This window comes from Petaurus breviceps, unplaced genomic scaffold (genome assembly GCF_028583685.1).
Source record: "Petaurus breviceps papuanus isolate PSGF00001 unplaced genomic scaffold, PetGlider_PUasm1.0 90881, whole genome shotgun sequence".
Taxonomy (NCBI): Eukaryota; Metazoa; Chordata; class Mammalia; order Diprotodontia; family Petauridae; genus Petaurus; species Petaurus breviceps.
Window position 1 is genome coordinate 11,968,901 of NW_027187369.1, and position 16,857 is coordinate 11,985,757.

The window sequence follows — 16,857 nt, forward strand, 5'->3', positions numbered from 1 at the left end:
TTTAATTCAATGATTATTTATAAAAATCTATGACTCATTATTTCACCATCCTGCATCTAGAATTTTCCTTTTCTCAGTTTCAGCCCTTTGCTCCCAACCTTGAATATTCCTAAGACTCAGGAAGAGCCTATTCTATGGCCATCCAGCTTGCTGAACATAAGAAAAAAAGAAAGAAATCCAGTGCCCCTACCTAAAACTAGTCTAACCCAACCATCTCCTGGTATCCTCAAACTTCAACAAACCACCCTCAAGTTATGGGAAGGGAAAATGGAAGAAGCATATATGTGTGTGTCCTGGACCTTAACCACCCCACCTCTGAGTTTAAACAGGAAAACTCACCATTCCTCTGTGTTAGGGACAGCTAACAGTATGTGGGCCTCCAAAGTTTTCTTAGCAGTGATAATCCCTGCAGTGTCGGTAGGCAGTTTTGCATCTCTATTCCAGGCCTAGGCCTCCTGTGCAGTGTCTCTGGTCACTGCAGGCAGAGGTGTGGCCTATGGCTTATGCCACCAGCAAGCCCAGAAATCTGATCCCCAAAGTTCTAGTTTGATGGTGGCATCTCTCCCCCAGTGCCAAATAGCTGACAAAACTGTCTTAAGAGCAGAATAGGTCCAGGGGAAGGGCAGACCTTCTCACCAAATCTCACCATCCCTTCCTTTATCCCTGTTCCAAGTATAGTCAGTACAGGCCTGCTTCTAGATGTATCACTGATTCAGGTTCTCCCCCTAGTCCCTTGGGGCCTATCTGGTTCCCACAGAGATAAAATGAATTGTAGAAAGATACAACAAAAAAATTGCTTCACACAAGAAACACATAAAGAATGAAAATGTGAGACTAGAAAAGAATTTCCTGTTTCAGCTAATTCTAAAAAATAGGAGTTGCAATTTTGTCATCAAAGCAAAAGTAAAAATTCACACTATCAAGAGGGAAACATGGGAATTACGTCATACATAAAAGTACCATAGACAATAAAACAATACCATTATTAAACTTATATGCCTCAAATGGCTTAGCATCAAACTGCAAAAGGCACAGATGGTAACAATAACTGAAGAATACATAATTGTTACTCTCAGCTGAATAAGTCTAACAAAAATTTTAAAAAGAAGAAAATGTAGAGCTGAACATTGGTGGAAAATTTAAGATTTCTGGCATCTTCTGAATGGAAGCATTAATGAATATACTTATTTCTCAGCATCACATACTACCTTTACAAAAACAAACCATGGTACTAGGACACAGAGAAATTGTTTTAAAAAAAAGACAAAGAGGTAGAAATAATGAACATGTTTTGCAGTCCATAACACAATTCAATAATTAATACAGGGAATACAAGCAAAAAGTACAGACCTAAAAGGAGAATAAGTTAAAACTTCCTGAATACAAAACAGAAACAATCAGGAATAACACACTATTGCAAAATTTGGGGAATGAAGGTAAAGCAGTCCTCAGAACTAAACTTAGATCATTATAGTAATAAAATTGTTTCACACTTAAACCAGAAGAAGGGAGGAAGGTTATTAAACTGAGTATGCAATTAAAAAGCAAGAAAATTAAAAAAAAAACCTTTTAAAAATAAGCCCCCAAAATCTGACAATTAGAGAAACTGATAAAATGGAAGACAAAAATTGTGGAAATGAACAATACTAAGAACTGTTTTTTGAGAAGATGCACAAAAAAGTTTTAGTTAATTCGATTTTTTAAAAAAAGGAAAATATGAATTCACAACTAACAGAAGAAATAAAAACAATTATCAGAAAGTGCTACAAAAAATAGGAACAGAAACTAGAGCTTTGATTTCATTCATAGTACAGTGGATGACAGTGCAAGTGCAGGACTTAGGGTCAAGAATACTCGAATTCCAATCCTGCCTGATACTCCTCAGCTGTGTGACAATCAGCAAATCAATTTAACCTTTCTGGGCCTCAGTTTCTACATCTCTAAAATGAGGATAGCACCTACCTTACAGGACTGTTGTGAAGAGAAAGTTATTTAATAATATTTGTAAAGTGCTTTGCAAATCTTAAAGCTCTATATAAATATAAGCTATTATTCACTGGTATGGGGAAATTAACAAACCATAAGTTACCAAATACAGATGGAGGAGAAGAGGAGAAGAAACCCTAGTCCAGATGGATTAACAAGTGAATATTACAAAATATTTAAAGAATGATTAGTAATTATGCTAAAATAGTCTTTTTTTTTTAAGCAATCGGGGTTAAGTAACTTGCTCAAGGTTACACGGCCAGTTACTTCTGGGTGTGGTGCTAAGTGTCTGAGCCCGGATTTGATCCCCAGGTCATCCCAGCACTGGAGCCGGTGCTCTTACTCACTGAGCCACCTGGCCGCCCCTTAAAATAATCTTAATAATTAAAAAAATAAGCACTCTGCCAAACTCTGTTTTATGAGACAAATACATTATTAACACCTGAATGATGGAAAGAGAGAGCTATAGATCAAATGATGGAAAGAGAGAGCTACAGATCAATATAACTAATAAACAGTGATGGAAATATTTTAAATAAAATTCTAGGAAAATGTTGCTGTTGTTCAGTCATTTCAGTCTTGTCTGACTCTCTATGACCCCATTTAGGGTTTTCTTGGCAAAGATACTGGTTTACCATTTCCTTCTCTAGCTTATTTTACAGATGAGAAAACTCAGAAAAACAGGGTGAAGTGACTTGTCCAGAGTGACACAGCTAAGTGTCTGAGGCTGGATTTGAACTCCTGACTCCAGGTGAGGAACAGATAGATGCTCTATCTACTGTATCACCTAGCTGCCCAGGAAAAAAAAAATTCAATATGACCCAGATGGATTCATATCAGGACTGCAAGGATGGCTCAACATTAGTATAATAACAAACAACAAAAACCACCTGATTATATCAAAATAAAGTCTAAATGGGTTCACGATCTAGATACAAAGGCTGATACTTTAAGCAGTCTAGGAGAGCAAGGAATAGTTTATCAAATTTACAGAGAAGGGAAGAATTTATGATCAAACAAGAGATAGAGAGCATTACAAAATGCAAAATGGATAATTTTGATTACATTAAATTGAAAAGTTTTTGTACAAAGCTAATGTCTTAACTAGGAGGGAAGTAGAAAATTGGGGAAAAAATTTTACAACCAGTGTCTCTGATAAAGGCCTCATTTCTAAAATATACAGAGTACTGAGTCAAATTTATAATATTACAAGTCCCCAATTGATAAACAGTAAAAGGATATGAACAGGCGGTTTTCAGAGGAAGAAATTAAAGATATCTATAATCATATGAAAAAATGCTCTAAATCACTACTGATTAGAGAAATGCAAATCAAAACAACTCTGAGGTACCACATCTCACCAGTCAGATTGGCTAACATGACAAAACAGGAAAATTATAAATGCTGGAGAAGATATGGAAAAATTGGAACACTAATACCGTGTTGGTGGAGTTGTGACTTGATCCAACCATTCTGAGAGCAATTTGAAACTATGCCCAAAGGGCTATAAAAAAGTGTATACCCTTTGACCCAGCAATACCACTTCCAGGGCTGTATCCCAAAGAGATCACACAAGTGGGAAAAGGACCCATATGTACAAAAATATTTATTGCACCTCTTTTTGTGGTGGCAAAGTATTGGAAATAAAGGGGATGCCCATCAATTGGGGAATGGCTGAGCAAGTTGTGGTATATGCATGTAACGGAATATTGTACTATAAGAAATGAGGAGCAAAAAAAAAAGAGGAGCAGATGGACTTCATAATAACCTGGAGAGACTTATATAAACAGATGCTGAGTGTGGAGAGCAGAACCAGGAGAACTTTGTACACAATTACAAACACATCATATCTGTGATGACTGACTTTGATAGACTGGGCTCCTCTCAGGAATGCAAGGCTATAAGACAACTCCAAAGGACTCAAGATAGAAAGAGCTATCCACATGCAGAGAAAGAACTACAAAGTCTGAATGCAGATTGAAGCAAACTACTTGCTCTCTTTTTTGTTTTGTTTTGTTCCTTCTTTCTTGTTGTTTATTCCATTGGTTATAATTCTTCTTTACCACTAGACTAATGTTTAACGTGAATGTATTTGTAGAACCTATATTGGCATGGGAGGGGAGGGGGAAGGAGACAGAGGGGGAGAAAATTTGGAACTCAAGGGATCGTGGAACTGAATGTTATAAACTAACAGTAAATAAATAAATTTTAGAAGGGGAAAAAACCCATCTGATTAAAAACCTTTGCTAAAATTCAGTACTCATTTATCTACCTTTACCTTTTTTGATGTCTTTTTTTATATATGCATATAGCAGCCATTTTTAGATATAGTCCTCTACCACTCATACCGCCATGAGTAGACTTTCCTTTATAACCAATTTTTTTAAAAAGCTAAGCAAATCTGACAAATAAGACAGTACAGATAATAGTATTCAAGCTATTAACTTTTGATAGCTTTAAAGTGCATTAAGTTTGTTGAGACACCCTACATATCATACATCCACAGTCTCCCACTTCTTGTCTTTTTTTAAAGGAAGTTAGTGCATCAATAAATCATCTGAACAAAATTAAGCCTAATATACTGACACGAGGGCATCAGTCACAGTTACTGTGCTCACTCAAATTGCGAGGTTTAGGTCTCTATGCTTTTCCATCCATGAGAATAATAATCCAACAACTTCAAAGGGAGACTGGCTGACAAGTTTAGGTATCATGGAAAGAGGTAAAGTTTCTGACCTGGGATAATTGTATAATGGTGGTATAGTCAACTGGAATGGATTTATTTTAGGGAGTCAGTTTAAAGGAAAAAAACTTACTTTATTTTTGGACATGCTGCAAGTTTGAAGGGACTTCCAAATTAGTGACTTCCCTGTAGGTCAACATGCATTCTATTCCAAATAAACGCCTATATCATGCAGAATGGACAATGAACGTCATTACTTTGTCAATAAATTATTAGATCTGGATAGCAGTAACTCAAATTTCTATAGCACTTTGAAGGGAACTTCAGGGAGTACCCTATCCCCAACAGCTTCTCCATAAAGATATATTTGGGTTATTTTGGATTTATAAGTTTTAAGGCAAATTCATCTTTTTCTTTTCCTCTTCAGACTCCTCCCTCCCCTACAGAAGGGCACACAATAAAAATAACTAAATAATTGTACTTGACAGCTATGAGAAAATCTCTAGAATTGAACTGAGAAGAGCAGTAAAAGCATTAGGACAGCAGAAAGAAAATCACAGACTCCAGTGGCCAGGGCGGGGCTTCAGAAATCAACTCATCAAATGTATACTTGATCAAGAATCCAATTTCAACAAAACCAAGTTTCCAAAGGAATTTTCTAAGTATCTGAGATGTGTAGTTCTACACAAAGTTTTATTGTGCATGGCCTAAATGAAGCAGCTGGAGCACAGAATTTGAATCAGAAGACCAAGATTTCAAATTCTGGCTCTGCTAGTTCTGCATTATGTGACTTTGGGTGAGTCCCTAACCCTCTTTTTTTTTTTTTTAAGCAATTGGGGTTAAGTAACTTGCTCAAGGTTACACGGCCAGGTGTTTCTGGGTGGGTGCTAAGTGTCTGAGCCCGGGATTCGATCTCCAGGTCTTCTCAACACTGGAGCTGGTGCTCTTACTCGCTGTGCTACCTGGCCGCCCCCATCCCTAACCCTCTTGACCTTATTTCCCTCCTCTATAAAATGAGGATGGATGATCTATAAAGTCCCTTTCCAACTCTATATCCTAGGATACTATGAATGCAAGACACAAACTAAAGGGAACTACAATGCTGCTGTTTTACACTATATTTTGTGCAGAAAAGTGTGGGGAAGACGTAGTGGAAAGAGGGAGGGTAAATATCCAATAGTTATACAACACGACAATTACAGGAACTGAGAGTCTAATTTATTGAATCCTGCTAATGTATTTGGTTGTAACTTTGTTAAGAAGTGGTACTATTCTTACAGAATAACTATGTTAACTGTTAAAATAACAAATGTCCATCTGCAAAGTCGAGTGAACATATATATATATACAGCTGTAACAGTTTTTCAACAAATAACCTATGTGCAGAAAGAAAACCTGCATCTTTTTTCTTCAAACGATTGTCTCTGCCAGAATGAAAGAGCCAGTATACAAAAGTACAACTGTCCATCCTAAGGCACTGTTCTCACCTCAAACAATTTCTCTGAAGTCTGAATGGCAAAGGTCTAAGACATCAAGAAGGATAAGGGGTCCCCTCCTCATTTGAGAACGGGTTTGAGAGAAGAACACAGTTCTGCCTCAAAAAGCTGGTGATTCAACAATAAAAAATTAATTAGCAGTTAGGCTGATTAATTCATACTCAAGTATCAGGCAATGGTTTAAGTAGGATTTGATGAAGCAATTTTCATAAACCACTTATCCACTGCGTGAGTGTGTGTGTGTGTGGGGGGGGGTAGTGAATATATGCGTATGTATATGTATTACATGGGCTTAAGACTATTGGTGAATTTCTTGCAGCTATTTCAAAGGAGGCAATTCATCCCTTCTTGCTGTAGAAAGGCAGGAAAATTTTGGTTAAATAGCACTTACTGCAGCCTTTAATAGGTAAGGAAACATAGCACATGGATAAGAAGAAAAAGATAGTCTAAGACTACTGTGAGTTAACAAACCAATGCCACACAGCAATGGCCACAATACCATTTTACATATGAGAAAATAACACTTATATGTCTGTAAAGACACAAATATGTAATTTTAAAGGAAAAAGTTAAAAAATGATGACAAATTGTAACCATGCTAGGACAAACACTTCCCTAGGCCTCATATTTCAGAATGCAGTAGAGAGTGTGTTAGTGTGAATGTGAGAGTGAGTGTGTATGTGAGTGTGTGTGTGTGTGTGTGTGTGTGTGTCTCTAGACTGCAACTTAAGCTATTTTCCTGAAAGGAAAGATATATAAACTATGGCAAAATACAATATGCAGAACTATGAAACCAACAAAGTGCTTGTATTAAACACAATGTGACAATGCTCCTGAGAGCAGTCTTGGGTCATCCAAGAGAACTAGTAAGCTCTTTCCCGATACTGAATCTTTGAGAGTCTAATGGTAAAGGGATGGATGTTATTTAGGGGTTTTAAATAGACTGGAAGCAAATTCTTTCCTTGTTAAGCACAATATTTAACAGTCAGTTTCTAAGTCAATTTGGATGCTTCTTCACCACTTTGCATACGTCAAAGGGAAAATAAAATAAACAAGAGACAGCTTAAAGGAAATTATTAAAGGAAACAGAAATAACACTTTGCCAGGAAATCCTGTCACACTGACAGTTCAACAAACCAAAAGGAAGCATAACAAACACAAAAGGACCTAGATAACTCCCTGAAAGTACTCAAGGTGCACGTGGAGAAGCATCCTCTCTCCTGGGAGTTTGGTTTTAACAGGGCTGAACTGGGGGAAAGGCAAGAAGCAGCTTCCTGAAGAAAGATCTTTAGATGGGATCCAGTGACTTCCAGGATCGGAGTGTTTAGAGATCTGGCCAAAGAGAAAACAGTGAGAGAAAAAACTGAGTACGGAGGATTCCGGTTACACAGAACCTCACTTGCCATTTCAATACTATAAAAAACCCTTCTCCTTGTCCTTACCCTTCGCAACCCCCTCCCCCAAGACTCTTTGCTGCCAAAGCAATATCCCCAAGAAAGAAAACCAAAGTTACTGTGGGAAGGGCAAACAGGGACCATGCCACCCAGATGGGGTCAGCTGAAGGAAGTAGGGATGTTTAGCTGGGAGAAAAGCAGACTCAAGAGGAACAGGAGAGATGTTTTAGGTACTTGAAAGATTTTCACTTGGAGAAAGGTTTTAACTCATTCTGCTTGGCCTCAAAGAGTAGACTGCAAACAAGAGAAGGCAAGTTTTACTTTGACATAAGAAATTCCCAACAATTAAAACTGTCCAAAAATAAAATTGGACACTTTTGTGGGTACTGAGTTTCCTGTCTATCGCTAGAGGCATTCAGAGGCAGCTCCATGGTACAGTGGATAGACAGGAGAACCTGGAGTCAGCAAGATATGAAGTCAAATCTGACCTGAGACACTTAAAAGATGTGTGACCCTGGGTGAATCATCTAACCTCTGCTTACCTCAGTTTCCTCATCTGTAAGATGGAGATAATAGCACCTACCCTCCAAGGCTGCGAGGATCACATGAGACACAGTGCCTGGCACATGGTAGGGACTTAAGTGCTCGTTTCCTTCCTCCCTGCCATCCCTGAAGTGGGATGATTTTGTGCCGGGGACACTGCATTAGGGGACAGGGAAAGGACCTGTGATTTCACTAGTATTGGGGATTCCCAGATGAGACTCCTCCTACCACACTCTCTGCAACTTCGAATCCCAGAGAAAAACGAGAGGATAAGTGAACTGCCATGGTTCCCACAGCCAATGGAAGTCAGGGATGGCACTTGAATCCAGGTGTCCCTGACTGAGGCAGCTCTGTTTCCACTGTAAGGATACCATCAAGAGGATTCATGTACCCAGCAGAGGAATGGACGCTACCAGCCCTCAGGTCACTTCTAACACTAGTAGTTTTCAGACGTTCACTTTTTACTGGCCTACATGAATATATTAATTCACTGGGTACACAAGCCCATTAAAAGCTCCAATAAAGAAGCCTTCTTGAAAGACTTAAAGGATAATACTCAACCTGGTGGAAAAGTTCTCCCTTTTTATTTGAGTATTGGCAACCCATAAAAAACATCATTATGACACTGCTGTTGCAGCTCTGAGTACAAAGAGCCATGTGTTATAGAGCTCCCCCTCTTCCTTAGAAGGTGAGGGGCAGAGGTTCTTAATCTTTGTGTGTGTCAAAGACCCCTTTTGCAGTCAGTCTGGTGAAATTCAGTAGACCCCTTCTCAGAATCAGGTTCTCAACCAACTGAAGGAAAAGTCAAATTTCAGTTATAGTTTAGCGAAAATAAGGTTATTTTTTTCCCCTATCCAAGTGCATGAATCCCCCGAAATATATCCACAGACCCCTCCTAAGTCCATGGGCCACAGGTAAGAACCCCTGCTTTAAAGGTCTCTAGTGGGGCAATACAGTGGATAGAACATTAGTTCTGGAGTCAGCAAGTCCTGAGTTCAAATCCAGCCCCCAACACTTGACACTTAACTAGCTGTGTAACCCTGAGCAAGTCACTTAATCCTGATTGTCTCAACAGAAAAAAAAAAAAAGGTCTATCAGGAACTAATGACCCTTGGATGAGCCCATGGGAGCCTTCCCTTATAATAAATATGCCACAATGTTTCACAGCTTGTAAACTCCACCATGGTACTGCCATCATTTGGCTGACTGCATACTTCAAACCTTTGTGACTGACCTGTTACCTTGTTTTTCCTAACTTTGGGTCTTCAAAACAACCAACTGTGGGGTACATTTGTAATAGGATTTATCTCTGTGAATGGTAGTACAGTCAGAATTGGGTACATTTGTTTTTAAGATGCAACTGCTATTTTTCTCATGACTTCTCAAGAAATGGTGGCTTAATCCCCAGCCTGCTGGGAACGCTTATGGAAGAGTCCTCAGACAGTTATAAAAAAGGCCACAAGGTACAGTTTGAAAATTGGGCCAAGGAGTGGCTATGAGTGTACCTGGGTAGTGAAGGGAAGGGGAGAAGCACCAAAATATGCAGACTGAGCAATCCCCTTTTAAAAACAGTATCACTGCTATTCCAAAGAGCACCAAAACTTGTGTGTTAACAAGAACAGACACTGGAAGGAAAGCTTCTATCATTGATGGAAACTCCCCGAGGCCCCAGTCTCTTACTCCACTGTGTACAAACTTACAAGAGCCCAAACACTTCCCCCAAATCAAGCAAATTCATTTTCTCTTATCCTTGTTTTCTTTCAGAAAAGAGAAGGTTCCTTGGTTTTATTTGTTAAAAAGCTTTTTCTCTTTTATTTAAACTTCAATTTCTTAACTAGGCACATTTTCACCATAATTCTTTTGCATTGTGTATTTTAATGTATAACAAATGTTATCAATATATTTACAGAACAGAAATCAAGATATTCCCACAAAACTCTAAGAATAATGTCCTGAATGAATTAAAGCAAGTAGCTCACACTGTCCCGTGCTCCTTTATAATGTGGAAGCCAGCTGGGGTATAAAGAGCAGTGACAGAAGCCAGAGTCCTGGGTTTCATTCCCAGCTCTGCCACTCATTTCCCCTGTGACATTTGGCAAATAACAAACTCTCTGGACCTCAGTATCTATAAAATGGGGATAATAATCAGTATCTCATAGAGGTACCGTGGGAACCAAAGGAAACAATGTATATAAAAGTGCTCTACTTCCAGGGATCACTGATTTCATCAGTGAGTATGTCCTCTGTGGATGAAGGTCATTGTCTCGCCACAACTTGGCATATTTTCTTTGGAAGTTGCTGTGGTTAAAGATGATCACTCTGTAACAAACCTGGTCATCAGGCTCTCTCTGATCTTAGCAGGACTGGTCCTCGGAATGATAGATGAAAAGTCCATTGCAAGGCCCACCCTTGAAGCCTCCCCGGTTTGGTAGGCCCTGTCAGAGCTTGTGCTCCACAGGCACAGTCTCTGGGAACCCGGGGTTCAAGGAATAGTTCCTGGTGAAACTAGTCACCAAAGAACAACTTTAGAGAATGTGAGCCAATACAAATACAAGCTATCATAATCATTAAAAAAACAAAGAGAACAATTACATTTGAAAGAGTTAGTAACTGACTTAAATCCCTAAAAAAAGGTGCCTCTGTGTTACCTGAATTGCTTCCTCTGGATGTGGTCAAGGAATTCATCACTGCATCTTCTTCAAAGGCTAACTTGGGACCTGGAGCAACCGTAGCTGCATCACTTGAGGTCTGAGTACAGCTTTCGGAAGGAGTGTTGCTAGGATTCAATTTGATGGATTTGGCATGAACTCCAAGTTCAGTAATCTCCTCGAAAGTCCATGTGCTGGATTTTCCATTCAGGTTTGACGTGTGCTCAGTTTCATCAGCACCCATAATTTCTAAGTTTGGAGCAACTTTGTCTTTGGCAGAAAGGCTACAGAAAGATGTTTTAATTAAGTTTCTTGCCTAGTCAAATATCAATATTTTATTTAGAAAAAAAAACTCTGCCCTATGATTAACTTTCATTAAGCACTCTCAATGTGATAATATGAAAAAACTAATGTAAGGTTCAATTATAGATGGTCCTCAACTTACAAATAGCAGAAACAATACAATGGATTGTTCCCAGAAATATTATAAAGGGGAAGGTTGATTTCTAGGCCAATACCCAAACGCCCAGGCCAAAACCCACAATGAAACTGGACCCTTTATAACATGGTCTCTATAGGAAAAAGCATCCTAGAATTTAATTAGAGATGCTAAAAAGAGATTTTTCCCTTGCCAAAATCCTAGCACAGACTTGTAGGACTTTAAGGGTTGTGGCAGGGAAATGGGGTGGGAATGAGGACAAACTCCAGCTTGTCAAAAGGAATGGGGATGGAGGAAGAGGGCACAAGAGTTGTGGCTGGGGAGCTCCAATGACTTCTGGGAGTGCTGATCCACAGAGAAGGAGGCAGGCAGGGATTTCTGTGATGTGTGGCAATCCTTCAGTAACTGTGTTCAGTCAAGATTGTGACGGGGTGGGGAGTAAAGGTTCTGGGGTTATGAGGACTATCAGTTCCAATTCCCACAGCCTCAGTAGCCATTAACTAAGTCTGGTGAAGGGATAAGTAGACTATTGCCTGTTTGATCTATCTAGAATAACAGGCATATAATTGTATTCTACTGAACTATTGTTAATTAGATATTCTGAAATCAGAGTGATCAGAGTAAACTAACTAGTCTACCTCTAACCACAAACAGGAAAAAAATATTTTACAACAAATGTTTAGTTTATACGTTGAAAAGGTGACTTTAACAGCTGTGCTAGACCCTGGGGATCTAAGGCAGAGGAAGAATATTTCCCTCTAAGAAGAGCAGGAAGCAAAGGGAAGTTATGCTTTCCCTGTTTCTGAAGGGCAAGAAAAAAAGTAAAGATTATCCCAAACAGAAGCTTCCATAGAAGGATATTTGAGCCAAGAACTGCTCAAAATCCAAAGCTTTCAGAACGCTGTCTTCAGAGAACTGCAAAGCGTTGTTGCTGTGAACTCTCAGCCATTCCCACTGTCTGTGGCAGCTGGAGGTTTTGCAGGAACTCCTAGGAAGCATCATTTGCTTTACTACTGTCAAATCCCCTTCTCCCCCTTTCAAAAATAAATTCAAAGAAGTGAATTAAGTCATAATTACATAGAAACATCTCATCCCACCTCCTCAAAAAGTTGTATTTTATAAAGGTGACTAACCTAGGGTCTGTTGCCACAGTCACATGCAAATAATCTCCATTTCCTGGCTCTGTGGTCATCTCATCACCATTGGTGATGAGTCCTTCAGTCTCATGTTGGGCTGTAGCTTCAGCTTCTTCTGAAACCAGTTTGGGGAATGTCCTAACACTAAGCCCTCCTGGGGTCTTCACGTTCTCAGGCGCATCAATCTCAGTAACCTTGGCTGTGAAGAAAAGAAGATGAACAACACATCATCTGAGTTTCAAGATCAACTATAATAAAACCCTATGGATCTATCCAATATCTTATGAGATGAGAGGTAAAATGAGGAATCTGGAGCTATGCTTAGGGGCAGCAGTACTGCCACCAGGGCAGGTGGTACCTCTCTCATCAAAAACTGACTTGACCTCTCGAGGTATGTGGCAGTACACTAGGCAGAAGAGGGGTACTATGAATTGTCTTCAAGAACGAAAAATGGCAATGGGGTACCAATTATGATCATTGCCTTTCTGATCCCACCTCCCAAAAGATGCCCCTGACACACCTGTCCATTTTCTCCCTTCTGCATGGAATGTGGGAAAAGACTGAATCTGACTACATCCCTTTCTACCAAGGGCTCCTAACATGGGAGTCCACAGACACCCAAGGCATCATATTTCAGGGGATCCACGAACTTCAGGGGCAAAAACTGCATCTTTTCACTAACCTCTAAATGAGACCTCGCATTACTTTAGGATATGATTTTTAATAAACCATAATTCCCAAAAGTTTCACTAGACTGCTAAGAAATCTCAGACCCTGAATACTTCTGTGGTAAACTGGTTTAGGATCACACAGAAAGAACATGAAAGGGGCCAGTCTTTATATAACAACTCCCCTTGTCCTCTGGCTAGGAGATATATACTCAATTTGCCAAACCTTACAAAGATTAATTTCATATCCTATCAGTCACGAAATGCTTTATACTGTAAAATCCTATAAAGTAAAAATATATACAGTAAAATCCTATGAACTCACTCTAGCTTATTAAATCACTTCAAACTTGGTGAGCTTCAGTTCCTTCATCTGTAAAATGGAAGGTAATAACACCTCTGCTACCAACTACCTGACAGGATTTTTGCAGGGCAAAGTGTTTTGCAATCCTTAAAGCACTTTACAAACAGGAGTTAGGATGATTACAAGCATCCCCAGTATCCTGATTATCACAGGAGCTAACCTGTAAACGGAGGCATCCCCAGTTGGTCAACTGTTTCTGAACTTCCTTCATCTGCTTCATCAGCAGTGTGCCCGTCAACAGCCTCATTCTTAGTCTTCTCTTCACTCTGGAACCAAGTGACATAAGACTAGGCTCAGGAACTATCAAACCATCTGTTACTTCAGTGTTCACCTTCCTAAGGTAAGTGGGGATTTCCTTCATTTAGACTGAAGGCTAATCGCCTATGACTTGAAGAAGGCAGGATGTGGCCCATTTAATGAGTCCGAAAAGAACACGCATGATGGTAGTGGCTAAATTGTGAGGGTAATTCCAGTCTGGACAAGCAACCCTGGAATTTTAGGCTCAGTCACAAGTGGAGGTAATAACCCAGTAAAGGCACATATATTGAGACACTAGCTAGGTGTTTTTCCATGGCAAAAGGGCAGATGCCTCTTTCCTAAAGAAAAAACACTGCTACTCAGTTGCTCTGTGAGGTAGCACTTTCTGCTTGCAATTATACTTGGGCATTGCTTTTCAGAAATGGGCTGGTGTGATTTGTTTTAGTTTTCATGTTGGTGACAATATTTATGAATCAGAAACAGGAAAAATACAGTAAAACATGATACAAACTTCCATACATCACAAAAAGAGACTTCCAAGTATAAGGGCAGGCAATTCTGAAGATAATTGAAAGGCTGTATCACTTTATAACACAGCACTCTTATCATCACAACTTCACTCATTCAGAGCACCAGCATGGTGCAGAGGAAATAAATGCCACAGAATCAAAAGGCCCAGATATGACTCAGCTTTGCAAGGCCACGCAAGTCACTCCTCTGAGCCTCAGTTTCCTCATCTGTAAGATGGCGATGATGAGATCAAAGAATTTAGAGCCCAATTCCAAGTCAGATCATCTGACTCACTATTACTTCAGTCGTATATAAGGAGAGTATGACTGAAGGCAGAATTGAACAAATCAATTTTAATGGAGTACCTATGTGGTATAACGGATAGAAAACTTAGCCCCAGAGGCAGGAAGACCTCCCTTTGGACACATCCTGGCCATGTTACCAAGCTCCAGGTCAGACGTTCCCCAGGCAGGCAGAATCAGATTAAAATGTAAGTGAGAAATAGTTACCAAAATAAATAAAAATACAAATTGTGGTTTTCTAAGTTAATACATGGTCCACACTTCCACAGCCCGTTTTCTATTTGAGTCTGACTCCAGAGCTCTAGGCAATGCTCTAAGGTGCCAACCAATATTGGTAGGGATAATTCTGGGTAGCCGGGAATTCTCTAGTGCAGTGAAACCACTGGTCCAACTCCTATCCTATTCCCTTAAGCATAGTTTAACAACTTCATTCACCTCACTACAAAATTTAGCCTCTAGGGGTGCCTAGGTGGTGCAGTGAGTAAAGCGCCGGCCCAGGAGTCAGAAGGACCTGAGTTTGGTTCCGGCCTCAGACACTTAACACCCACACAAAAAAACTAGTGGTGTAACCTTGGGCAAGTTACTTAACCCCAACTGACCTCCAAAAGGAAAAAAAATTTAGCCTCTGATTAAAAAAAAAAGAGCATGAAATTATCAAGCTAGCAATGACAATTCTAGCATTTAGCAAGTTGAGACTAAAGAAAAGATATTTTGATTTCACTTGCTTTCCAGGAGGGGTAGAAGGTCCCCTCCTCCTTCAGTCCACTGTCCTATAGAATAAAAACTGTCTGGATACAAACTAGGTTAGGCATAAGGATGATCAAAAGAGAAGGCAAGTAAAGCAGAGAGAGACTCCACAGCTGTTTAAATGTTTCAGATATCCTCTGGGAAGAAAAGCTGACGAGTAAAAATGAAGTCCCAAAGAGGACCAAGATAGCCTCACCCTGATTATTCAGAGACCTTGAATCTCCAATGTTAAATGAGTATGATCATAATTGCAAACTGTCCACTTCACAGTCCAATATTACGAAGCACTTTCCCTCAAATACCTGGTATTGGTAGAGAAACCACTGTTTCTCTATTTCACAAGGGGGCAAACTGAGGCTGAGAGGTGAAAGGACTTGCCCTCAATCACACGGCAAGAACTGGATTAGTTAGGATTCAAAAGACTTTGTAAGGCTTCTGTCAATAAACACTTATTCAGTGCTTACTATATGCCAGCTATGTCCTAAGCACTGGTGGTACAAAGAAAGACAAAAGCAGGATCCCTGCCCTCAAGGAGCTCATATTCTGATGGGGGAAACAACATACAAATAACTGTTCATATAAGAGAAAGAGCATAAAAGAAAAGTCATGTGAGGGAAAAGTCACTTGGAACAAGGCTAACTGAAAAAGTTCTTCAAAAGATGGGATTTGAGCGGATCTCTGAAGGAAGCCAGAAAAGTGGGTAGGCAGAGAGGTAAAGAGGGAGAACATTCCGGGCATGGGATCGCTATTTTGGGGTGGTGTGTAGGGGAAAAACGGGGAGAAAATTTGTAACTCAAAATCTTGCAGAAACGAATGATGTAAACTAGAAGCTAAAAAAGCATTTGATAAAAAAAATAAAAATACAGTGAAAAAAAATATTTTTCTAACTGCATTTCAATAACTCTGGTTTCCTTTGAAATTTTATGTTTTCAACTTTATGCATTTGTAAACAGGACTCTGAGAAGGGGCCAAGCATCGCCAGCCTGACTGCCAAAGGGACCCAGGACCCAAAAAGGTACTGACGCCCTACTGCAGGGTCTTCATGGGTTCCTTTTTCCCAGGTTCTGTCCATTTCAATTCAGCTTAATTCAACAAGCATTTAGTGAGTACTTATTAGGTGCTAGGCACTGGAAATATAAAGACAAGATCAAAACATTCCCTGCTCATAAGAAGCTTAATTTAATATCCTACTGGGGAAAAGCAACATGCACACAGATAAGAAAATGTCAAACAAATACAAAATGATTTCTTGTGGGAGGGAAGCAGCAACACTAACCACTTGGAGAAGCTGGAAAATTCTCTTGGAGGTGGCCAAGGCGAGGAGGGAGAACATTTGAGGTATGTGGGACAAGCAGCCCAAAGATGGGAGACGGGGGTCATGTGTGGGACATAACAAGTAGGTCAAGTTCACCTGAATATGGAGCATGTGAATGTATAATCTGGCCCAGCTGATTGGGAGATAAGAAGATAAACATAAACAGGAACAGCCCCGCCCCCTCAAACAGGCTTACCTGCTCAGAATTCTGTTCCACTTTTCTTGTTCTCTTCATAATTTCTTCAATTCTCTATTAGAAGAAAAAAAATCTAACTATACATCTCTAAAAGAGAACTATAAAACAACTATAAAAATAAACTGGCAGAACTGAAACAGGAGGTTGTTAAATTTATCATCTTTGGCAAGCT

General features: G+C 39.6%; 1 protein-coding gene across 11 annotated transcripts in view; it reads right to left on the reverse strand.

The window, feature by feature from the left end:
- Positions 1-5,865: 5,865 nt before the first annotated feature.
- Positions 5,866-16,857, reverse strand: part of MAP7D3 (MAP7 domain containing 3) — a 198,879-nt gene continuing 187,887 nt past the window's right edge. For 10 of the 11 annotated variants that reach the window (XM_069074129.1, XM_069074131.1, XM_069074139.1 and 7 more), the window contains 4 exons: positions 16,686-16,739; positions 13,518-13,623; positions 12,323-12,524; positions 9,892-11,034 (listed from right to left, as the gene is read on the reverse strand). In XM_069074129.1, coding sequence (XP_068930230.1) covers positions 10,608-11,034; positions 12,323-12,524; positions 13,518-13,623; positions 16,686-16,739 — 789 coding nt within the window. In that variant the 3' untranslated portion in view covers positions 9,892-10,607. Of the gene's footprint in view, positions 7,498-9,891; positions 11,035-12,322; positions 12,525-13,517; positions 13,624-16,685; positions 16,740-16,857 lie in introns of those variants that run through there. The other variant, XM_069074137.1, reaches the window with a different exon arrangement.